This window comes from Lytechinus pictus, chromosome 5, assembly GCF_037042905.1.
Source record: "Lytechinus pictus isolate F3 Inbred chromosome 5, Lp3.0, whole genome shotgun sequence".
Lineage (NCBI taxonomy): Eukaryota > Metazoa > Echinodermata > Echinoidea > Temnopleuroida > Toxopneustidae > Lytechinus > Lytechinus pictus.
The window spans coordinates 31,076,375-31,102,491 of record NC_087249.1 but is presented as its reverse complement, the minus strand read 5'-3'; the positions used below and the strand labels follow the sequence as shown (position 1 = coordinate 31,102,491).

Sequence of the window (26,117 nt, the reverse complement as noted above, 5' to 3'; positions counted from 1 at the left end):
ATATAGGCCTCAGTAGAATCGCACAATTTATTGGAGGTAAAAATAGTTGGACTGACCCATTTCATGTTGCACCTAAATGCATTAATTGCCCATTCAACTGACATTAAGCTATTATTAATCGTGTCATCGTCATATAGTAGTTAACCTAACATCAAGAGCAATTATATAACTTCGCTTTAGGGTAATATTCGTTCATTCCAATTTTAATAATAATGATAATGCTGATGATTTTGATAATAATAATGATGATGATAATGATAATACTAATTCAAGGTTTATATATCACACATATCTGTCGATAATGTCATTTAAGGCGCACAATGAAGATTTGACAAGTTATACAATACATAAAATGAAATAAATAGATCGAAATTAAAGGTCAAGTCCACCCCAGAAAAATGTTGATTTGAATAAATAGAGAAAAATCAAACTAGCATAACGCTGAAAATTTCATCAAAATCGGATGTAAAATAAGAAAGTTATTGCATTTTAAAGTTTCGCTTATTTTTCACAAAACAGTGATATGCACAACTCAGTGACACGCAAATGAGTCGGCAAATGATGTCCATCACTCACTATTTCTTTTGTTTTTTATTGTTTGAATAATACAATATTTCATTTTTTTACAGATTTGACAATGACGACCAACTTGACTGAACCATATATTATCAAAAAATGCTAATTCCATATGTTCAGGGAGGAATTAATCTTTGTTTCACTTGTCAATGAGGAGAATATTAGAATATTTCATATTTCATATAATAAAATACAAAAGAAATAGTGAGTGGATGACGTCATCAGTCTCCTCATTTGCATACCGACCAGGATGTGCACATAACTGTTATGTGAAATAAGCAAAACTATAAATGTCATAACTTTCTTATTTTACATCCGATTTAGATGAAATTTTCAGTGTTATGCTTGTTGGATTTTTCTCTTTTTATTCAAATCAACTTTTTGATGGGGTGAACTTGTCCTTTAAACAGATTATTGGCAAGAAAACTACACAGGCAGTATTTAACTTAGACCTTTACTTCGTTGTGTACTGGGTATCGTAAACAAAATAATCTTAACAAAGTCCAGTTCACATCGTATACACCCTCTCTCGTATTTTTCTAAATGCTATACGTAACGACTTTTTTAATAACAGGGCACACCAAAACGAGTAATCACCGAAATCACTCCAGATCATGGGAGTGGATAGCGTGAAAAGGAGTGAAAATTCATTCTTTAGTGAACTGGCATTATGACGTGATCAGCGAGCCCTCCTTCCCATGCGTGAACCCCACTTCGCTGCAGTCAGAAGAAAGAAAGCGACGCCAGACCGATCAACGCTAATACGTTATTTCGACGGACACAATCGGTCGGTTCGGATATGATCTCGTGGTGTGACTGGAACTTAAATCTGTTTCTGTGGGTAATGGTATTAGAAGAAAAATGATCCAGTACCGATTGACCAGTGTTTCGTCCTGGACATGTTGGAGTGGCATCCCCTTCCGTACGCCAAGGTCGGATTGTTATTTCCCAAGAGAAATTAGAAGATTGCTTGGTATTGGCCTTGAACCAAAAACAGCTATCAGCCAATCCGATAATATTTTATAGGCCTACCTCATGATTGTTTCATATTATGACGTTTTGGTTTTATAAGAGATATATATATTGAGACTGGTGTTGGCTTTGATGATGTAACATGCGTCAGGGTTTTAATGACCAGGAAAGAAAAATAAGTGTGTTCTATGCTTAATGCATATAGCAGTCGTAAACCGTTCATTGAAAATAAATTCTTGCATCGTGATTAATGTCGTAATACGACTATTCTCCGCTGTTAAAAATTGTGGTGAACAAAAACGAAATAACGCTTGTGTAGTAAAGTGAACAAATGAGTTACAAAAGTCATTAAAACAGTTAAGACATGCTAATATATTGATGGACGCATTCACTGTAAAAAATGAAGTGCTAATAATTGATGAATGGATGTAATGAATTGATGAATGAATTTACTGTATAATTAAGTAGAGCCTACGCAATGTGTATTATTGAAAAGTCAAATTTTAGTTCTATTTCTGATGTCATTCCGTCAACCTCCTTTGCAAAACCAATCATCTAGCTTATGATTCACGATCTGGCTGGATGGAAATCATTATTTTATGAGAGCTTCGCCCTACATTTGAAAAGAGTACACCCCTTTAGTGATCCCTCGCTGCTTATGCAATCAGGTTCGTTGGCTGGTGAATCCAGGCCTTTCCCCTGACATGGTTGCCCGATTTTTGCAAGAGCACTGGGAAAGAAAAGGAGCGAATAATAACGAGATGGATTTTCAGGGAGACTTGGTTTGGGAATGTGACGAAAGCAAATTACTGCTTATGAGCCGTGACGGGAAGGGAGAAGAACGTCATTGCCCGACCATCATTGCCGCCATAATGCGATTGGTCTTGGCAGGCGAGCTGCGTAACATGCAACAGCGTGCAAACTGTGCGGAACATGTAAAATACAACAACTAACAGTATTTTTAACCAATTTAACAGGAATACTGTAGTCACGTGCACGAAGAGAGCAAAAAACCTTGAGTGTGCTTTACAAATTTAATATGAATTACATTCTAAATAGATATGAATTACAATTTTTAGGCAGTGATAAATTGATTCCAGCAAAATAAATATGCCGAGAGAGAAAAGGATTTCTTAAATGCCTGAGTTGGCTTATTCTTACATGATGACACCTATGTATTTCCATGTACAATTCAGTCACTTTTTTACGAATATACCCAGTCATTTGTGTGTCATATACCGTGTTTACACGCTTCAGACTCGGCTCGCGGGTTATCTTGCCTCGCGTTTGCACGCTGTCCCAGCTCGCGGATCAGAGTCGGCTCGCGGGGCAAAAACATAGATCAGCAGTGGATAGAATAAAACAGGCGAGTCTGCACCGCGATCCGATGCAGCGTGTAAACAAGGTATTAGTGTGAAAAATACGTATCTTGTGCCAACTACGCCACGATATAATTTCTATCTAGATCATTTCCTTCAGAAGGTCACAAGGCGTATGCGACTTGCTTCGATTCTTAAATGAATTTTTCATCTTGCATCTTAGATGTTTTTGACCTGCTTTTGATTTGATATAAACAAAATCACCTGTCCGTATTCTAGTTCGAGTGGATGTAAGACGAGGGGATGTATTTTCCCTGAACAAATAATGATATAGATTAAGAGGTAGCTCAGCATTTGCTGAAGTCACAGGTTTTTCTTTTTAGAATAGGTATTGGTATTGTTTTAATGTCCAAGAGCAAGTAAAATGAACAAAAATTATACATGGGCTACAGCGAGAAAAATAATTTGTTTGACACCGTCGATTTCTTCGAAATATAAACATATCTTTAGAACCTCTTAAGCAACATGAAACTTATTATTCATTAACTCATTTATTCAACAATTTAAGTTTTGTATAAAAATATAGGATAAGTACATTTTGGTAGTATACCAAAAATGCTTTACAAGACCCTCTGAAGCTTCATGAAATAGGATATAGAAAATATGATACACCCAAGGCCAAAAAAAATGTTATACTTTTATTTTGTACCATAATCCTCACAGCTTAATGATTGAGTTTGAAAAAGAAGTTGATATAGCTATTTATTTGAAATCAACAAATTATTATTTAACCCTTTGCCCCTTAAAGTAAGTAACCGTGATACTTTCCTTGATTTTCTGCTGGTAATTTTCTAGGTCAGACGTTTTCGGATCCTGTTTCATATCTTTGGTTCAGTTCTTTGTGAAACAGTGTATTGGTACCTTTTTTCCAATCACTGTTTTGTTTGTTAATTAAATGTGTTCATAATTTAGCACCTTCTTACCTTCAGGTAAACTTAACCAATCCAAATGATGTACATGAACATCATACCAGACAGAGAGACAGTGGATATTTACGCGTGCCCAAGTTTCGCACTGATTGTTATAAGTGTAGTCCAATTGTTTCTTCAATATTTGAATGGAATAAGCTTGAAAATTCAATTAGAACAGCTCCTTCTGTCATTTCATTTAAGAGAATGTTTAGAAGAACTTGTAATTTATAAATAACTTGCGGAACATCCACTGTTGTGCGTATTTTGTGTTAGCATGACCGTGACGATTTGGTGTATATTATCAGTATTTTCAAGATGTCGTTCTAGTTAATTTGATTTATTGATATTTAATTATACTTCAAACGAGTGCCCGTCTGCGTTTTGTTTGCTGCTAAGTTTGTTAATGTTTCGTTTTACATTCAAATCCTAATGTGAATCTTAATGCCGTAAAATTCTGTACATACGTTATGCATTTTGTAAATATGTTTATTGTTATTCAGGGCCCCATGGAAGACCACTACTTATTGGTGAATGGGCTACCCTGTCAAAATATCAGAAATAAATAAATAAATAAATAAATAAAGATCTGATTATACCTCTCCCCCATGCAGTGAACAGGATTTATTTCCCTACATAGTGGCCCCATGAAGGATAGTGCTGCATGGAGATGGGTTTTTTATGCATATATAATTTACTGGGCTGTAAGAATATTTATGCTTAAGCGAAATAAATAACATGTTGCATTATCCACTGAATCATATACTCTTCTTCGTTTTGATTCAGCAGCTATGGCATTCAACAGATAATCTCCCATTTCTTGTTGGAAACTGGATGATGTAGACCTTATTCATGTTATTATAAATGGAACCCGTCGACAGCGCCACGTTGGTGCATCTAATACAGTACACCATCAAGCATTGTACCGAATATCTTCTGTTAACATGGAAACCTCAGTATAGTGCGGGATCTTTTGAAGGGAACGCTACAAGCGACCAGTAGTGACATTTACCTGGAAATCACCATGCACTAGAAAATGGTTTTAGAGGGGGAAATTACTCCGAGAGAAGATGCTGATAATTATGACTGCATATTCGTTGAAAGATTATCTACTTATTAGAGTGGGTCTTGTCTGCACTTTCTTAATGCACTTGGTATATGGATGATAAGTGCATCAGGAGAATTGCATTGATACAGTGATCATGGTGATAGGTTTGTTTCTTCTGTCGTCTGTGACCCGAACGGGATTGTTTTGAAAGCAAAAGAGGTCGGGATGAAGGCATCCAATCGATAATAAGACGCTTTCTTATTCATACGAGAGAAGGGAATAAAAATGACCTGGTGGCATTTGAATCTCTGCCAGTCTGTGTTTCTAACAGGACATGTATATTTATGGCATAAATTATATCTCTTGAGATGGGATAGAGAGTGGCTTGCATAAGAGCTTCAGAGAGGCAACGATACATGAGGAGTCAGTCACTGCGAGCAAGGACATAGGCGGATCCAGGGGGGCCGAGGGGCCCGCCCCCCCCCCCCTATTGGCGGAGCAAAAAAAAATGAAATGAAAAAGGAAAGAAAGAAAGAAAAAAAAAGGAAAAGAGAGGAGAAAAAAAGAAGAGGAAGACGAGTGAATAAAAAAATATTAAAATGAGGGGAAAACTTGAAAAGAATCTTTCGTGTCACTATATAAAATTTTCGCTCGAGCTCCGCGCTCGCATTGCCTGTTAGGTGATTTACATAGCTTCTTCAATATTGAGCTTAAATACCAAGTTTGGAAGTCAATATACAAAACATATTTCCCTCAGAAATCAAACTTTCATTATTTTGTGTGATTTACAAATTGATTTTTATAAAGTGCTATGTAAAAATGTCAGTTTCATGGTCTGAATATTAACATTTTCTGCTCGCGCTGCGCGCTCACAAATTTTGATTTACCAGGTACTCATTATTTTCGTGTATTCCATAAAGTTTTCAAAACATTCCTTTCCAGGTCTGATTGTCAATACGTATCAGCTAGCGCTGCACGCTCGCATTTTGAATGACTATGTATTGATTACACAACAAACTACTTTAAATCTTTTCATGACAGTTTTAAAAAAAAATTCGGCTCGCGATTTGTGCTCGCATTAATTCCGCGCCCTCATTATGCATTAATAAAAAAGATATCAATTTAATAATTAAATTGTCCTTTTTGTTTCATCTCGCGCTTAGCAAGAGGAATAGAAAGATAGTCATCATTTTCACATGATGACATGTCCTCTGGATGTCCCGGTCCTATGTCAAAACTAAAAATAATAATGATGAAAATCAGCTTCTTACTAAATGCGATCCATATCCACCTCATAATTTTCCTACAAAGTGCTTGAAATATAGAGCCGTAATTGATTTTTTTTAGATCGAAATATCCAATATTTTATGCTCGCGCTTCGCGCTCGCTTTGAATTTCATGATAAAATATGTATTTAGAATGCCTAGATTCTTGGATCTCTGAAACACGCGCGTGCATCTGCTCGCGCTTTGTGCTCGCATTATCAATCCGCGATTAGTCATCCTTTTCATGATTTACAAAACATGAATAGAGTGTCCCGTTTTTAGGTCTAAATCTCGAATTTTTCCGCTCGCGCTCGCATCAATAGTTGAGTTATATAGCTATCCTGTTCACGATTACAAATATTGATTAAAATTTTCAATTCTTTGTGTAGAATGTCAAAATTTTTCAGCTCGCGCTTCGCGCTCGCATTATTTGATTATTGAAATATTTAACTTCTTCAAGGCTAAGTGCAAACAGTCCTTAGCAGGTAGGGCCTACCTTTTCGATCGGTTCAAAACGTATGTAAAAATTTTCTGCTTGCGCTCGCATTATTAATGTAAGGAAGATCCCCAATTTATTTATTTATTTATTTATTAAACAATATTCAATAGGGTGCCTTTTCAGCAAAAGCTGGTATCAAAAGGGGCCCTAAAAGCATAAAAACAAAACATGTATATACAAGTAATAAAAAAATAAAAAAAATAAAAACATTATATAAATCATACATATTAGAACACAGAAAGGCATGCAAAATTGGAGTCATAAAAGTATTTGTAACACAGGAACCATTGACATTTTAACATTTGATGGACATTATATATGATTTGAGTTCTTTTTTAAAACTAGAGAGGGTAGATAGGGTTTTTAAATGAAGGGGCAAGAAATTGAACATTGATATTGAGGAAATAACGAATGAGCATTTATAGTATTCAGTATTGCATTTTGGGACCTCGAGTTGTAGATTTGAGGCAGATCTTGTATTTACGTTATGTTTTTCGGATTCTAATTTAAAGTTATCATTAAAGAAATCGGAAGATAAATTATTTAAACTCTTAAAAATAAATATACATCGGAAATACATTACTCTTTGGGATTAAGAGAACCATTCAAGTTTTTTTAATAATCGATCAGACGGGGTGAGGACGTTAGCTTTGAGTATTATTCTAGCAGCACGTTTCTGAAGTTTTATTATTTGATTCGTTTATTTACAAAACATAAATAGAGTGTCTCGTTTTTAGGTCTAAATCTCGAAATTTTCGGCTCGCGCTTCAATTGTTAAGTTATATACCTATTCTGTTTAAGTTACAAAAAGTGCATAGAATTTCCATTCTTTAGGTAAAAGTGTCAACAATTTTCAGCTCGCACTTGCATTATTTTATTGTTAAATATGTAACGTCTTCATTGCTAACTGCAAGCAGTAGGTAGGCCTACCTTTTCGATCAGTTCAAAACGTGTATCAACAATTTCTACTCGCGCTTCGCGTTCGTAGTATAGTTGCATACACATCTTTTTCAGGATAACAAACATTGCCTAGGATGTCAAAATTTTAGGAAAAAATACATAAAATTTCAGAAAAAGTGCTCGCGCTTCGCGCTCGCATTATATAAATAAGAATTATGATATTATATATTTATGTTGATTTATAAGAATAAAAGCTAAGAAGTAACAATGGCCGATCGGAGAAAATATGGCTGAAAAAAATTCCGGCCCCCCCCCCTATTGGCGAAGGCTGGATCCGCCCCTGAAGGGGTGCGTAAAGGCGACGCTTGTTCCCCCTTTTTATTTTATCTCATGGAACTAAAACGAGAATAAGAACGTATATTTTATCGATAGCAGAAATGTTCCAGAATATTTACATTGCTTTCTAAGTGCTTTTCACCTTTCATTCCCCAAATAAATATCCATCCTTTCCATCCTTATTTGAATTTCTTTAGTAAGTAAACATTTTTAGTGGTGTGGGTTGTTTCCAAAATATTGATTGGGATCAGGGCTAGTGATGGGAGGAGAGTGGATCTAATTTGAGTGATGATTTATTGCCCCAAGTGAATACTGAATATGGAATAAAGATGCAATATTAAATCCTCCTTCCCTTTTTTAGGGAATGTTTCTTTTTAAATTGAATTACCATTTCCGCATTGTTTGTACCTCAATGAAATCTCTTAATTTGTTTCTCCTGATATTTCAAAATTTAACAATTTCGCAATATATTTGGAAATTGAATCTGCGAAAATTGATCCCTTTATCCCAAATACCGTCATGATATAAATGCACTTGCTGTTGCATGCTGCTATTACTACTACTACTACTACTACTACTACACCGCCACTACTACTACTACTACTACTACTACTACTACTACTGCTACTACTGCTGCTGCTAGTACTACTACTACTACTGCTACTACTGATACAACTAATAATAATAACAGAACTACTTCTTCTAATGCTGCTACATACTATTACTACTTTTCCCAATATCGACAAATCATTGTTAGCCCGTGTCTCTAATCTTATTAAAATATATGCTTTTCTGTGGAGTTTGAGGGATTTTCTTTGGAGTTTGACGGATGGAGTGTAATGCTCTATTCTCCAAGAGCCTGCACACAGAGACGCACAATTGCAAATGTGGATCGACGTCTTCGTGCAATGCGCTAAGTTCGATGGTGGGATTCGAATCTTTACCCCTTTTCTGCTTCCTGTCCTTTGGACTTACCCACTAGTCAACGAACAGGATTCTTATGCTACAACATTTAAAAGAAATGGAGTTGTTCGTTTCAATATTATTACATTTCCTACTAACCGTATTCTGCCGTGTTTAACACCCACCGTCATTTCTCACCACAACCTTGATACAGCCTGTTCTGCATTCTTACAACGTGTGAGATACTTGAAACAGATACTACGAGTTGACACTTCTGATGTAACTAACGCAGCACCTTGAGGAGACAATGTGTATACTGTATAGTGCTATGTACTGCTACATGTATTCTAATCGGAGACAGAAGAGATACCCCAATAATCTATATGAGCCTTGTTTGTTTGGCATTTATTTCCGCTGATCTCGCGTTGCACAGAGGTGGAGAGGCAGGCTTGCGCTTCATTCGCAGGAAGTCTCGGTGTTGCTACATCGTGCATTAGTAGCGACTTCCCGTACTAAATGACTTTCTTATGCTGATCACCGAATGACAATTGTGAAGCATTGCTTGATCCTGGTTCAATGATTGGAATATTTACCTTACCTTTACACAGGAAGATCATCGGGAGTTGCACGCAACGTTGAGGTCAGGAAATAATGTTTAATCTTCGAGAGATGTGGAACAACCACAATTTTCCAGGATTTAACCAGCTATTACGAATTACTCAAACTTGAATTGCTATTCTCCGGTCACTATGTAGGTATTGTGATGTAATCAGGTCTGTCCCAACAAGTTATAGACATTGATATTTTTTACCCGATGACAGCGTTTGTGATTTATAATAATATCATGATTATTTGTCATGCGAGGGTTCTTTTTTTAGGTCTTCTTTCTGGTTTATCCAAGAACTAATGTATCCCACAATGGTTTCATTTTATAATAATATTGATAATAATGATAATGTAGGATTTGTATAGCGCACGTATCCACCTTGCCAGGTGCTCAAAGCGCTCCTATATTACCCTGGCTAAGCTAGTCTACCGATTCCGGTGTGCACAGCTTTTTGAGGAATTACTTTCTGCCGGCATCCGTTTACCTCACCTGGGTTGAGTGCAGCACAATGTGGGAAAATTTCTTGCCGAAGGAAAACACGCCATGGCTTGGAATCGAACCCACGTCCTTTAGATTGATAGACGAGAGTCTTAACCATGCACTAGACCACGACGCCCCCACATCGTGGTGTTATGTAGTATAAGCCACAAAGATTGCACGATGCCAATCATTTTCGATACTGCATAACTTATGTCACTGAGTAATATAAAATAAAGTTGCAACACACATTAAAAATGTGAATACCAATCGGATGAAGCTAAAATAATAACGTTTTAAGGTGTCTGATGCTTACATTGGTCTTGTAAATAAGGCCAGATTGTAACCTTACAGTTTGTTTAACATGGTTTAATTTGAAGTTTGGAAGTGAACAAGACAATTGCATGGTAAGAGAAAACAGATGGGTTGGTTCTATCAGATGACTCTTTCTACGAATTCTTATTTCGTAAATGATATAGTCCAGGGTCCTCGTTGAGGGCCATCTGCTTTTCTAGTCCTATCTTATACAAGAAATTGATATTATTGCTGCAATATGAGTTGAAGACTATGTTGACTATATCAATCTTGAGATGTTATGTTTTCATGGCGAACTCGCAACATGATATCTCCTCATGCTCAGGGCTGTTTCAAGATTACCAGAGATCAATCAATAACTATTATCTCGTTATTTTCAATGACATACTATTTTCCGTTTGGCTGTGACATTGCTTCCATGAAATGTCGCGAAGGAAAGTCTCTGCATCTAATAATAATAATAATAAAAATATTATTACTACTACTACTACTACTACTACTACTACTAAAAATAATGATAACACTTTCAGGGTAGCTACTATCAGCTGTAAGCTGTTCTTCCGATGGGCCCTGCAATATATAAAATGTTATCGTTACCCTTCTCCATTCTATACGTCGAGCGCCTGACAAGAAGGCATAAGGCCCCATTTTAAAAGTCATTGGTATCTATTGAGGTAATCTCACATTAGTTAAAGGAAGATAAATGTTTCGAAAAACTGCAGCCACCTCGCGTCACACTTTTGCCATTAAAAGCAAGCGGGTGTATGCTTTGGTACTGGCAGGGTAAATATAAATCGCTGACATTAGTTAAGTACCTAAACGTGCTTTTCTAGTACGACACCATCCCCCTCTCCGTGCGATAGTTACGAAGTACGGCGTATTCTTTGACATGCTTTGCTCGCTCCGTCGGGATTTAGCCCTGGGGCTCTCATAGTCAAACGACTCCATTCCCTTTCGATTTTCCCCCTGTTCGCGTTCGATCTCGGATTGGGTCACGACTATGTGATGGGGTGAAGAATGTGAGCCACCAGAAGATGGAGGTCTTCGAGGTCGGGGCTTGCCCCAAGGAAGCGTGTTATGCCCAGTTGTATTTGTGAGATGAGGTGTTCGACATGTCTTACCTTACCCGATTCACGACTGCGTTGCCTAACCTTTCCGAGACTGAACTTTATGTTGTAATTAAGAATGTCGGCAAGTTCAAAACGATAGGCAAGTTTACAAAACTGGTATGCATGGAGATAGAAGGAGAAATGAAAATCAAATGCCGATGTAATGGCCTTTGAACATAAAATATTTCCTACTCTCGGCCCCTTTACACACGAGAGTTGCAACGATGCACTCTCATACAATGTATAAATTCAACAATCGCAATGATAAGTGTTCTCCGTCACCTCTGTACGGTATACTCAAAGAAAGAAATAGCTACAATCCTTAGTTTCATCTATAGAGTGATTACACTGCAAAAACTCTGGTGTTGATTTAACACCAGCCCAGAATCTATATATGTCCACACTAGAGAAGTATTGAAACAACACCAGTTTGGAATCAAACCAATGCAGTTTTAATACTAATTGGTGTTGTATAAACACCTATCTGGTGTTAGATTTAAACCAAACTGGTGTTGTTTAACACGATTTCTGGTGTGGACATATATAGATTCCGGGCTGGTGTTAGATCTACACCGAAGTTTTTGCAGTGTACAAGTATAAATGGTGGGAGAATGAAAGCTAACTTGAAATGAAATATTATATATTCTCTTTAAAAGTTTTCTACAAAAAAATAATTATGCTTTGTTATCATTACTGTTTATGCTGTATTATACTGCTAAACAATATAGGCAATGATGATACGACCAACATCACTATCTATAATACCCCTACTGCATTATTATTACCTCGCTTTAACTTTCACCATGAATTCTACTTCTTCTACTACTACACCTACCACTTCTACTACGACGACATCTTCTACTTCAACTTCTACTACACAAGCATCAACATTGTTGCAGCTGTTTCCCATTTTTCTTCTACTGTTTAAATGTAAACTACCAATTCCACTATCTATTACGACTTACCAAAAATATTAATAATGATCAATATTTATGTGTGTTTTTTGTAAACCCCCCAAAACCACTTCTTCTGAAGACGAAATTAATGGCACCCATACACGTTATAGATAGGTATTTGTTCATTGATAGTGTAATCACAGCAAAGTATAGGTGAAGTATAATGATCGTACATACATGAAGATGAAATCAAATACTAACGCCACATTTTAGTTAATGCATTTTTAAACAAATATTGCACCATGAAAAAAATAAAAAAATAAGTTACAACTAAAAAATTTACATGTGCATGGCTTTTTCGTCATAAATGCATATTTTGTTAAGTCTAATCAATTGTTCCTGAATGAATTTAAAAAATACGAATGTTCCCTAAACTTATCAGAACAGAATCCGTTGTCTTCATGACCCTGTGGAAAATTTTCCTTTGCATTTTCAAAGATTTATATTTCGCTGTCGTGCAATTCTAATGATTGTTTCTGTTATATTTTTATCATTTGATTATTTCAATTAACTGATAATGTTGTTTTGTTTTTATTTCTGTTCTACAGACTCGATTGCACAGCCGGCAGGATACACTCGACACATTTGACGAGAACACAGACCGCAATCTGGGACAGGCTAAAAAGTAAGAGTGCGCCAGCTATCGGTTACGGAGCACATGTTCCACAGTTTGCAGTTTCTCCCAAATCAGACGTCAGAGGCTGTGAAGTAATGAGACTTCAAATGTCGGGAATGCAGACGATATAATTGTCGTTTTGAATTGTTAGTCGGCCCCCTGCCGATGTTCTGCCATTTTTTTTTCTGGCCTGGACAAACGTCCTAGAAATCGACGCCTTTAGCCAGAAGCAGCACAGCCGTCTATTGTTACGAAGACGAGCCACTTTCTGCGCAGTGAGCAAGAAATAATTCGATATCTTGAGTGAAATATCATCGTTGTTTGTTGCTAAACTGGTTCATCAGACAGCGAATGATCAACTAGAGCCAAGAAAGGAGAAAGAACGAGAAAAGTCATGACAATGAATCTTGGAGTTGGATTCTTACAATAACAATGCTAGGTGATTGGAGCAGCAAAGTGGGTGGAACCCAGGTAGAATATATCCCACTCGTGGAAAGAGTATTTTGACATTCTAAAGGCACCTACCTTCATGTTCCGCTCGGATACATCCAATTAAATTCTCACTGGGCTAATTAAGGATAAAATTCAACATGTGATATCAGTCTGTAAACTGACAGTGTCTAAACAAATATTTGTTAAAGACGACAAAGTAAATGCGTGTCATATTTTCACCGTATCATTTGGAATAAATGGATCTTAATCGCAAACAGCTTCTAAAAAAAGCTCTTGATATTAGTTGGTAAATACATCGGAATAAAATTTTGTTCATAGGATAATACCTCCATGGATTTCGCTTTTTTTTTTCCTCGAATGACATTTTGATGGATGTTTCACCGGAGTTGTTCGTTGTGATAACATTTGAAGGATTTCCAAGATGAAGAGATCAAACGTTTTACCTCGTACCCATTGTTTGCGGGAGTATAGCGGTGTAGATTGAAGGAAAAGTGACGAATTAATACAATTATCACCATTAGGTATATGGGATTTGCAGCGATGACCAAACGTTGTCGACAGGGTCTCGGTTCGATTCTCCGCTGCTGAGATGTCGTCTCCGATACTCATGGTTTCGCCAGCGTGTGAGGGCGCTCGCCTAGAGTCATCTAGAGATAGGGTGGACGTGGGCGCCCAATGCGACCCACCCAAATGCCTTGTCGACACCGATGTCGTTAAACCAACGACCAGCGATGAGTTGGCAAGGTCGACGTCGTCACAGGCAGTCTGGACGCCTCGCGACGATCGGCAGCTCATCATCACGTCAGGCGCCGACAACAGTTTGTCGCCCCCTAGCGGTACAACCACATTACTCGATAAGCACACGGCCGCTGCGGCAGCTCGCAGGAGAGATGCATCTGCAATTAGCACCAACTGCTCTGACGCTCAGAAAAGTATGGACTGTCATGGCCGGAGCGGCTGGGGTCGATACGGTGAGAATGACAAGAGTCATACGTGTCCTGAAGAATACGAATTGGAACCCCGCGATGAACTGCAGGACGCTTGCCCCCACACCGGGTTATTACGGCGACGAGATAGTTTCCACGACGCTGTTTCAACGGATTGCCCCCCTACTAGCACTGCAACTGATACACAGGGTAGTAGTACTAATAGCAGCAGTGCAGCATCGACAGCTCAACCCAAAGCCAGATCAAGTCCTTTCACGTTATCTGTGCCAGATGTGAGCCCGGTTGAACGGAGACTCAGTAATAATAACGAATTTGTGAATCTTGCACATCGATCTGCCATCGTGAACGGGGCCATTCCACGTTTCAGTCCCCTATCTCTGAAAGTGGGTCCTGACGGGAAGGAACCCGGACAAGCTGCCGCTGACATGCGCGGCAACGGGAATCACGACCACACCGTCAAACAGAGCCGAAACATCATGAGTTCGGCTGGTGGTAGGAGGAGGAAATCGAACCATAATAACACAAGTTATAGGCTTGGACTTCGGAAGACATTATTTGAAAAAAGGAAGCGATTAAGCGATTATGCCTTGCTCACGGCTGTTTTTGGAATCGTCATAATGATTCTGGAGACGGAATTATCGTGGTTTGTCTACGGCAAGGTAAGAAAAGAAAATATTTTCATTATTTATATACAACACTTTCTTTTTATTACGTGTAACAATTTTTTTCACTTCAATTGCATCGTTAGATTCAACATATGAAGATACACCTCATTATATATATGAATGATGCTGAGACATGAAAGTACCCCCCCCCCCCTGCCTACAAGAGAATTCGAATGTAGTATTGTCTTACGTAAGAGTCTAGTTATTTTGAACTGAATTGTGGCGCCTGTCTTGGGACGCCACAAAATCACATAATCTCATTACGTTGTACAATGTCCGTGCTAGCCAAAAGGATTAAAGTACAGTATGTGTGTGTTGGGGGCGGGATGTGGATAATTTTTTTTTCAAACTCTATGATTGGAAAAGGTGAATGAAATTTAAACTATATTGTTTACTTGGGCAATCCTTTATTTATGGTATCAAAGAGGAAACAAAAATCAACAAAATCCAGTTTTTAAAGTTTGGCAATATAAATACCATGTCGTCCCGAAGGGGAGTGGGTACTAAAAAAAAATAGTGAATATCTTGTTCGGTGTTCAGATAATTTATGATGTTTGTAATATGTTTGTACGCCACGATAACGGCGAACGTTTTTGTCAGTGCAGGTACATGTATAAGCCTATATATCCCACCAAACTTCAACCCACACTTGTAAACAACATCCTAATGCAATTGCTATATTGAGATGATATAATTTGTAGTGAAAATTATCGACTGGTTAATATGCTCGTGAGTAAAACACACACATAGGGACGGGATGCATATTGCCTTTTTTAATTAGGTCACCGTGTATACATTTCGTCGTGCACTGCGTGTACACATGAGAGATATTTGCATGCATATGCGACACATGTATGACATGTTCTTCCCTAATTAGTCATACCCAAACGGAACGGTTGTCAGTAACTTCGCCTGTACATTTATGTGCATGTCATTAAAACAGAAAATGAACTACATGGAGGATTGATTTTTTTAGCACTTAACACGGTCTGGTTATAAGCATTGGTTATGATATAATTCCAATTTCTATCTCAGTCACTTTATGCTACTTGTTAGAAAAAAAAAATCATTCTAGTTTTGTACCACTGACAATAACGATAATTGTATGAATAACATCATTGATTCAGAATTTATTAATGAGACACAAATTATAACCAGTTAACTCATTCTATTCCGGAGCTAAAGCCCTAATATTGCTACACAGGGTACTTGGCAAGCACACTTTCATGTGAGCATAGCGAACTTGATATCTTGTGAAGTGGTGGCCACCTTGAATGCATTACCAACTCATTTGCCACTTTGTCATAATATGTCATCTCTTATTCGCTAAAGCACGAACAGACTATCACCCAAAACATGGATAGATTATTGAAAGCATCTCCCCTTGAAATGAGGCATGTTAAATGTAAATACAATAGCACTGAGCTGGAGAGAAGGCTTGTCTTAGGCCGACGTTTCACTTTGAATGTTTCGGGTCACTGGTTCAGCTCAGACGATTAGCTGACGAGGGCAGAGATTTTAGTATTGTATTGAAGAAGGGGTTTAAAGTACACAGACATCCCAAATATAGCTTTGTTCACGAAATAATGAAAGAGCATCGGTTGAGCGCACTCCGGCAAATGAACTGGTTTCGGGATGACGTCTATGGGGAGGCCCATTCAAGGAGACCTATATTTAACAGATAAAGAAGAGAAAATAGGAGTAGAGGGAGGGGGAGAGACAGGGGTGGGGTATAGTGTGTCTATATGAAGAGATAAAACGAAAGAGTAGGCCTACTGTTTCAATACATTTCAAATCTTTATTTCCTTGACCATGTCAACTTAATGCAAAAAAATATTTTTGAATTAAACTGAATGTCTTTTAACCACAAGATTAATCTAGTCGATTATAGGCCTACCATCGGCATATATGCGTGTTAGAAAGTACGCAATTTCTTTGTTATAAGAACCTTGAAATGTCAGGGTAGCCTTACAATAACTGTGTATACCGTATGTAAGGATATACCAACTCCTAATTCATATGGCATAAATGGGCAAAAGTGCAGGCCGTCCATAAACTAGCATGTTATTACCATCGGACAACTGCAGCCTTTATAATCCTCATAATGCACAGGCCGGGTGTAGAGCTGCATTATGAATTATTTGAAATTTGAGAGATTGCCTATATTTATCATAAGATATGCTTGCATGATTATTCCCAAAAATTGAGAGCCATGGACAATAGCTGTCTGTAAAAAAAGAAAAGGGGTGAAACGCAAAACCTATTAAGACAAAGTAGGCTATATGAGAAAGCTATGAGCAACGCTGTCGCCAGGATGAACACGATGTAATCAACCCGCGTCCTCATAAGCACTCCAATTGCTATGCATGGGGTTGTTGTGGAAGTTTAATGCATGCATAGACAAGGTATGTCATGCACTCATGTACTGCCATGCACTTAGCCTAATGAAGATGTGTTATGAATCATTGATGACCTACTGTATTTTCATTTTTCCTCCTAAAAACAACATTTTCCACCATGCTTTTTACATGCTCACTGAACATAGTGAACAGTCATTTATAATTTGTTGACTGTCAATCACAAGGCGCCCTTACGTTATGCATGAAATATCGAAAAGTCGTTGTTTAGTAAACAGGCGTCTGCATCTAGTTTCAGATGATTATATAGGAAATTAAGTGTATCTTATCAATATCATATTTGCTAGCTGTTACATGTTTGCTTCGGGTTAATATTAATGATTTAGGAAATAATTACACGTCAATGAAATTCCAATATTTTAAAGATGTTTCACGTCAAAGCTGGTCAATTAAATTGATCCTTGTCACTTTGTACGACTCCTCCATAAGACGCCATGAAGGTGTTTAAAGACGGGATGTGTCATCAGAGTCGGGAAACTAAATCAAATTGCTTGTTTTTAATTCAGATTAAGTGTAAATTTCTAATTATCTAATAGAAGGTTGGACCGTTATTGAGGCCTCGAGAAAGGCTGTTTTTACCTGTGCCTGCCATTTAATGTTTCTGGAAAGAACTGATGTATGCATGGTCTTTCTGTCCTTATTTGGTCGATAAATAATATGGCCCGGTCTCGTCCGTCCCATCTTTGGTGAAAGCATTAAATAGGCCTGCATCATAATAGGCCTTCATGCAAAAAATTAAGTAAAACTAATTTGGTCGTCTGGGTAAGTTTACAGGTCTTTTTCTTTCATATAATTCTACATTGTTAACGATTATTGATACAGAAAGCTTTCACTGGGTGGGGATGATCTATTGTGATTTCTGAATTGGATTTAACATGCACCAGACTTATCCGTTTTTGTCCATCCGTGCTTTGAGAGCAAGTACAGGACTCATCTTTTCTGTACCATGCATTACCCTCCACGTCTATCGAGTCAATAATGTAATTGAAGGAAACGTCACATAACAGTTATTCTATTCTATACACACGCTATAAAATCCTGCACGTCGAAGAATGAAGATATTAAATGTCAAATACATTATGAAGCGATACGCATAATGCAATGACTACATGCATATAATGCATGGGGATTTGTAATGCATGCATATGAGATGCGACATGCAGTTCCTCCATTCGAGGCAGGCTTTCATTCAAATATATCGACATTAAGATTCCAAAAATTACACTGTATGGCCAGATGTTTGGATGTTGAAGATAAAGCACTAAATTTTCATTAGAAACGTAAGTGAATCTTGCATTTCTAACAATGAACCCCTTGCCTGGCGGTTTAGTTCTGCAATAATGAAAATAGATGAATCACCACTTAAGATCTGTACGCTGAAATTTCAATGAACCATACTATTAATCCATTCAGATTCGGTTTGGGAAGCCTGTAAAACGTATGAATAGGGTTTTTATGATAGTTACAGCTTTCAGTAAAATTATGTTGCCTTACGTTCCTCGTCCACTTTTCATCTATTAAATCAATCCAGGTCAGCTGTAGTGGTATTGTCACTGGATTTAGTCTTAAATACTTAAACAATCTTAGTAAGATATTTGAATTTCAATCATGAGATATGAAGAGAAATCTTGGGTTAAAATCAAATCAACACCATCAAGGAGTAATCGGTGTGTTTAAAATTCAGGTAATTTCAAATTTTACACTTTTCAAACTACTTATTTACTTTGTTGGTCTTCAAGTCGGATTTTTTTTTGTTACAAGCTTTATGTTACGAGTTTAATCTTCAGTACATTGTGAATGTTCGTTTGCTCATCTCGCCCCAATTTTTATGGAAAGGCTTTTCATTCCCTCAAACCAAATGATACATTAGGGCAAAAATGCCCTTAAAACTTAAAACTTACAAAGTAATTTAGGAAGTGTTTGTTTATCAGCAAATAATTTACAGCAAATACAAACTTTTCATATCGAAATTGGTAGGATAGTTTTGCTCTCATTTTGACCAACTTTTATAGTTTCAAATCCCGTTAAGATTAAAACAATACATGCTCGTAAATTAACGTCGATTCTATTTACAATAGTTTCCTTTATTATTTTCATTTACTGTATGCATGATTTAGGTATGAACCTCATATATTCATGAGTTTTTCTCAATCAGACTTTTATTATATTGCCCTTCTAATCACTTAAATACAGCTACTCAATGTCAGTAGTCGTATCCGATGTTCACTTGAGTATAATATGATACGAAGGTTGAAAGGGCATTCATATTAAGGCTGCATTGGGTGTGTTGAGTGGCAAATGGCTTTGACTTTATTTCAAGTTTTTATCGTACAGTCTTTGATTTCAAAGTGTTGGAATGTGTCGTCGAAACTATTCAAAGCATTTCAAATAGGATTTATTTATCTGTTTCCACTCTGTTTTATGAAACAAATTGTTCGAATGATTTCCGTAATAAGAACGCATTTGGTTTTGCACGTGTGGTATAGTACATCACTATGCTATATATTTACCGCGTTAGCAAGTTCACCTCAAAATAACATAACAGCAACACGGCACACAGTAACCGTTTTTGCAGTCTGTATACAGCGTGAATGGGCGCCATATTTTCGTCTTCTTCTGAAGGGCAACCAACAATACAGGTGCCAATCCAAACAGATGGTATAGTATTTTTTTAACAATACTTGTCGTCCCGGAACAACATATTTTATTGTTCTCGAACAGAGTTTCAGGCCCTTAATATTTGCTTTCTTTTCCTTCATCTTTTGAAGTAGTATTTTTATTGCCCACGCAGGTCGATTATTGTATCATCTACATGCATTCGTCAAAATGGCGGCTCCAAAATGTTTCCCATCAAATCAATACGAGTCGATTCCGTGCGGGTCCTTTATGAGTGACGTACCCAATGCTGAAGGTTTTAAAGATTTTTGACGTTTTATATGATGCATAATAGTTGCATACCGTATATCTGATGTATCATGAAACGTAATTAAAGCATGCGTTCATGCACTAAGCAAACAACGCGAGACCATGCACAATAACTTCAAAGTTTTACACGATGTTCACCGATTCTCATTATTATTTCATTAGCTTAGTTATGCAGGTTTTCTACAAAAAGAAAATCCAGTATAACTGCTGATGATCACGAGTTGTATTCTCGTTTACAAAGTCAAAGTATCCCAAGTCGAACAAAGGTACAGGAAATTAATTCTTTAATTTTTTTTTATTCAAGCGTAGAAGTGGTAGTAGCAGTGATAGTGGCAAAAGTAGAAGCAGTAGCAGTAGAAGCAGTAGTAGTAAAAGTAGTAGTAGTAATAGTGTGGTAGTAGTAGTAGTAGTATTAGTAGTAGTAGTAGTAGTAGTAGTAGTAGCAGTAGCAGAAGTAGTAGTAGAAGTCGTCGTCGTAGTAGTAGTAGCAGCAGCAGCAGTAGTAGTAGTAGTAGTAGTAGTAGTAGTAGTAGTAGTAGTAGTAGTAGTAGTACTACTAGTAGTAGTAGTAGTAGTATAGTACTAGTAGTAGTAGTAGTAGTAGTATTAAGTGTTGCAGGCCTAATAGGCCTAACTTGGAGGAGGGACATGACTCGCCAAACTTAAGATGACAATATTGTCATCTTAATTTTAACTGGATATGAAATTGTTATTTTACTTTTCATCCATTTCATATTTTTGTTTACTATTTATTGCATATAAATTCACACTCAACACCAGGAACCAGGACCCTGTTGCATAAAAGTTACTTCTTTGGTAACTACCGTTGTTACTAGAGGTAACAACCAATCAAAATCAAGGATTCCATTGGATAGCTAATACCATAATAGTATTACTTTCATGCAAGGGGCTCCTAGTATGCATTTCATAACAAAGAACAAGTTAGATGATAATTAAAAAGAAATTGTTCGAAATGAGGTGTTGCTTTTACCTTACAGAGTAAAATAATGAAGAAGAGGTGTGCTTTACAAATAAAACTTGGGTTTTTGACGGATTTGCAGGATTATAGTATAATGCTGAAGCTTGTTTGGCGGTAGCTAACGATTATTTGTTTTTCATCCATGAGCGTGGAATTGGAAGTAGAATAGCAAAAGGTCATGCCAATTAAACTGGCATCATGAGTCAGTCGTTCATGTTTGACTGTCCCCTTGCTTCTCACAACCATGTGCAAGTAGAAGCCATCATCATTGGTGCCTCCTTTAAAGGGGCAAGTCAAACTTTGAAGGAGGCCTGTAATGATCACCAAACCTAAGACACAGAATTCAAATGTTGCGACTCTTTGGCGCTTTAAATAGTTTCAGATTTATTAGATTGTATGAGACATGTGTTAAACATGTTAAAAGGGACGCATTTTTATAGAGGCATTTTCCCTCATACCCTAAAAAAGAGTAATTGGGACAATCTGTAGTATGAAATGTTTTGTCTTTGAAAAGTTGTGGACCTATTTTGTGATACAGTAGGTCCATGGAAATATCTATTGCCCTGACTTGATAATGCAAATAAACGTTTCTTTTTAGAGCTCAGATTTCTTTCAATATTTAACTCTACATGAAATGTATACAAATAACTTTAAAATTTGTTTAAAACCAAACTTTTGCAAGAGACACTGTCCAATATAGGATAAGGTACATGAAGAATAGGCAAAGTAACTCAATATCAGCTTTAAAAAAATAGGTGGAAAACAAAAACTACTTTGTAGCCCTTACAAAGTGTTTCGTGAAAATTACATGGCACATGCTTTGTACAAAATATTTTCCCAATCAAATGTCAAGTTTCCCTTATATTCAATAATGAATGAATTTTAACTTTAAAGATTTTATCATATTCTTTGCATTTTACTTCCAAATTCGCAACCATTTCACTTAACATGGTTTAGAAAAAGTTACGTGATGGACGATAAAGATTCAAAATTTTATTGTTTTGTTTAAGCTTTATTTTTGTTAATATTACTCTTTTTTACAATAACTCTAATCTGTTTAATAAGTTGTAAATATTGTAATTTTACCTTATTATTTGATAATACATACAAATATTTAAAAAATCAAAATTACTAGAAATAAGACTATATATGTCATGAATTATATAAATACAAACAAAAGGTAACTCTCCCTTTTCAAGCTTGTGGAGGGGGTACTGATCAGAACATTTAGATATGTTTCTTGGTATGCGTTTGGGATTTTAATGTGATTCTTCTATTCGCTGAAGCCCTAATAATTCACTTTTTTGCAGCATAATGTTTTTCACAATTTGTTTAATGTAGAAAAAACGGACATTTCTCATTGCAATATATCTTAACATGCTGTTAACAATTTCATGTTTGGGCGAGCACAAGTTTTACTTAAGGGGAGATGGTTTTATTTAATATCATTTTAACACAATAACTTTTGTAACTTTGGGAATAATCATTTCGATTTTTTTGTTCCTTTAATTTTTTTATTTCTTCGAATTTTTACCTATGCATTTCTAATTGATGAAACTCAAAACAGCATATGAGTTTTGTTAGAAACGAGGAGAGCAATTTGACATATGGATATACACAAGAAACGTTTTCTTGCTTTGCATTTTAATGTGAATATTGACGAAATGAGTGACGTCATGCGAGCAAGTTTTTTTTTATAAAGTCAAGTACCCGTTTCTTAGCAACAATCCTTTAAGGAGCTTGAGTTGAGAATGAGTATATGGGTGTAGAAAAAATATGAAGGCTGAATAAAGATCAGTCCTCCGTGAAATGGAAATGCACCAGCGAAAACTGTATCAAAGTTTTGCTTCTAAAAAATGTCTATCAACAGCAGCCCGCTAATAACAAGGAATTTAATATGGATTTTAAAGAGTGTGCTGAAATTTTAGTTTGTGAATAAAAGTTGCTACTGATGTGAGAAACATTTCGTCAAAGTTCATAAATCGTGTCAGAAATTGTGTTTTGAAACCTTTATTCTTAGTCCTCTAACCATGCTAACGTTCAATCTGAAAGGGGAGTTGAAAAGTCCTTCGTGGAACGGATGAATTTCTCTCTTTTGCATTTCTATCTTATGTCTCTTTCTCCAAAACGAAATATCTGCGAGAAAATTTATAATGTGAGAGGTCAGTATGCTCCCCGGAAAAACCTTAAAAAACACATTGAAACATGAAACCATGAAACGCCCAGTCAAACTACAATTTACTAAGATTGCACATGGTTTGTGATCTTTTAACGCTTATATCTTTGAGTATAGGAAATGCAAAACGGTAGAAAGCGATTGATGCCATTTGCATTTAGATTAAAATACTGTTCGAAAAAAAAACCCGAAAGTAAAGGAGAACAGAACAGGGATCAAAATAGAACTAATCTTATATTCGTAGAATAATTATTGATATGAAATGCCATCGTTTTTCCGTGGTGTGTCCGCCCTTCTGACCGGTATTTTGATGAAATCTAATTCCATTTGAGTTTCCAATCATCCTACAATCGGCATAATGTACCGACAGTGAACTTGGTTTGTAAATGGAAGCTTTCTATTTCTAATCAAATTTAAAAGGAAGAGGAAAAACGTATTATCCTTCTATATACATATATCCCAAGCTATACAGTGCGTATCAAAAAAAAGTTTACACTTAGAAAAAATCCTGTAAAATTATACATTTGTAATATATTTGTAATATATTTGCTTTACAATAAGCTTTGATTTACATGAAATGGCTTAGGCTTGATTTTCATTTTGTTAATCATTGTCAAGCTTGGAAAAAGTGTGGAGAAACAAGTATTAAATGAAAAATTAAATGTAAACCCACTTTAAATGATAAAAACTTAGTGAAAAAATGCTAGAGATGTCTGATATAAACTTTTGTTCAGATTTAGTTATGTCCTCAGATCCAGCTGGCACAAAACGGGTACAGGTTGTGCTTACTAAGTGTTGAATTTGGGTGGCAAAATTGTTACAAAATGCTTGAATGTATCCATTTATTACAATTCACAAAAAGTGCAATGGGAAATGTATGAAAAATGTTTCCCAGTGTAAGTTTGATTTCGCCCTTTCCCCTTGACACAGCGTGAAAACGAGCATTTCTGCGCAAACAGATTTCTGCGAGCTTTACAAAAATGGACAGTGCTCACTCAAGTGTAACATTCTGTCAAAACTTTTACTTTCATTGGATAGATGAGACCCAAACCCAAGAATATATGTGAAAATATTACCAACATGTTGTATGTTTTTTAATTCCCAGGGCTTTTTCAAAGTGTAAACTTTTATTTGATATGCACTGTATAGCGCTTTAAAAAATCTTTGAAACATTTATTATGTGAAAGTACACTGACATTTTCACACATAAAGATGCTTGTTTTTATTGTTTATGTAATAATTTGGTATATCATTATTTATGGTTAACATTTTAATCTTTTAATTTGAATTTTAATGATTATTGAATGGGTTATTATCATCAATTTTTATTTTCAACGTTTAATATGTGTCAATTGGTGGATCCGTATATACACTTCATTTATAATAAATCATCAAAATATGATTAAAATTATAGGTGATAGTTTATGTATTGCATATTAAAGTAACATTAAATGGGTTGATTTTATAATCTGTTTCGCGACCTTATTTTTGCCAAATGATAAAAAAATTATTTCGCTACTAAAAGATCGACTTGAATTGAAGAAGAGCTTTATATATATCTCCTTTCTACACACATACAGCTACTCGTGTTTTAGTCATGGTATGCAAAGGGATTTAAAATTAAAACATACCAGGCCCCTCCTTTGCAGAGTTACACATTTTTGTTAATTTTTCTTAATTTATCTTCAGTATTGAAACACAGCAATGTCTTAATTCTTAATCGAGTACTCCTTTTATAAAAAGAGCTGTATATCTCTTAAAAACACTTTGACTAAGCGACTTCCCATTATTTCAGATAACTATCATCTTAAGAGTTGTGATTTTGAGAATTATGCAATTTTAATTCAACACTATTGACTACTCAAAACCCTTTTAATTATCACTTGAAATCATTCATGCAATTGACTATGATTGAAAACTATCGATGCGTTTTTCCCAATCGCAGAAGAAAGAAGATATACGAAGTGTTCTACAGGTATTTACGAGGATCGAAGTATGATAGGTGTTTAATCACCAGCAATGACTGTTGTCATTAATTCAATGCTTGTCCGTATGGTATGTACGCCGCCATTTTGTTTTTAAGTATCCACATTCTGTACACACAGTGTGTCTGCGTCCACGCGCCATGGAACGACCCACAACACACACAAGCACCAACAGTGTATATCTATCGCAAGCTTGTTTAATACCTTCTGGTATATAGCGGTCATGTGTATAATATGTACACCGAATACATCGATGGTTTGTCAGCATGCCAGTGAGCGGTAACGAAGATATGAATTGCGTGGGGGTTATTGACTTAGCGTTGAAATCAATTTTTTTCTGAACAATTTGTCAGTAAGAATATAGTTGATCCCCTGGAAAACGAGGATATTTGCCGCGATGACGCAAATTGGGTTTGAATTGAAGATGCTTTTTCGAACAGATATCTCATTCCTTCTGAGTATTGGAATTCATAGTCTTCAAACTTGATTTATTTTTTCGAAAAAATATGAAATACGTTCTCGCCTTTAATATTTTGCTAGTTTTCTCGAAATCATTTATATCATGAATAAAAAAATTGTATGTATAATTAGTAAGTCATAGTAGAGATTAGCTTTCTGTAATGTTTTTCATGCTTTCATATTTCTTCCTGGGATAATATTTTTTGGTTGCTTACAATGCTACTTCTTAGAACAATGAATGCGAT

General features: G+C 36.2%; 1 protein-coding gene across 2 annotated transcripts in view; it reads left to right on the top strand.

The window, feature by feature from the left end:
- The window catches only part of LOC129262113 (uncharacterized), a 42,724-nt gene extending 24,653 nt beyond the window's left edge, over positions 1-18,071 (top strand). The window contains exons 1-2 of one of the 2 annotated variants that reach the window (XM_064100240.1): positions 9,140-9,537; positions 12,799-18,071. In XM_064100240.1, coding sequence (XP_063956310.1) covers positions 13,909-15,027 — 1,119 coding nt within the window. In that variant the 5' untranslated portion in view covers positions 9,140-9,537; positions 12,799-13,908 and the 3' untranslated portion in view covers positions 15,028-18,071. Of the gene's footprint in view, positions 1-9,139; positions 9,538-12,798 lie in introns of those variants that run through there. The other variant, XM_064100239.1, reaches the window with a different exon arrangement.
- Positions 18,072-26,117: the final 8,046 nt, after the last annotated feature.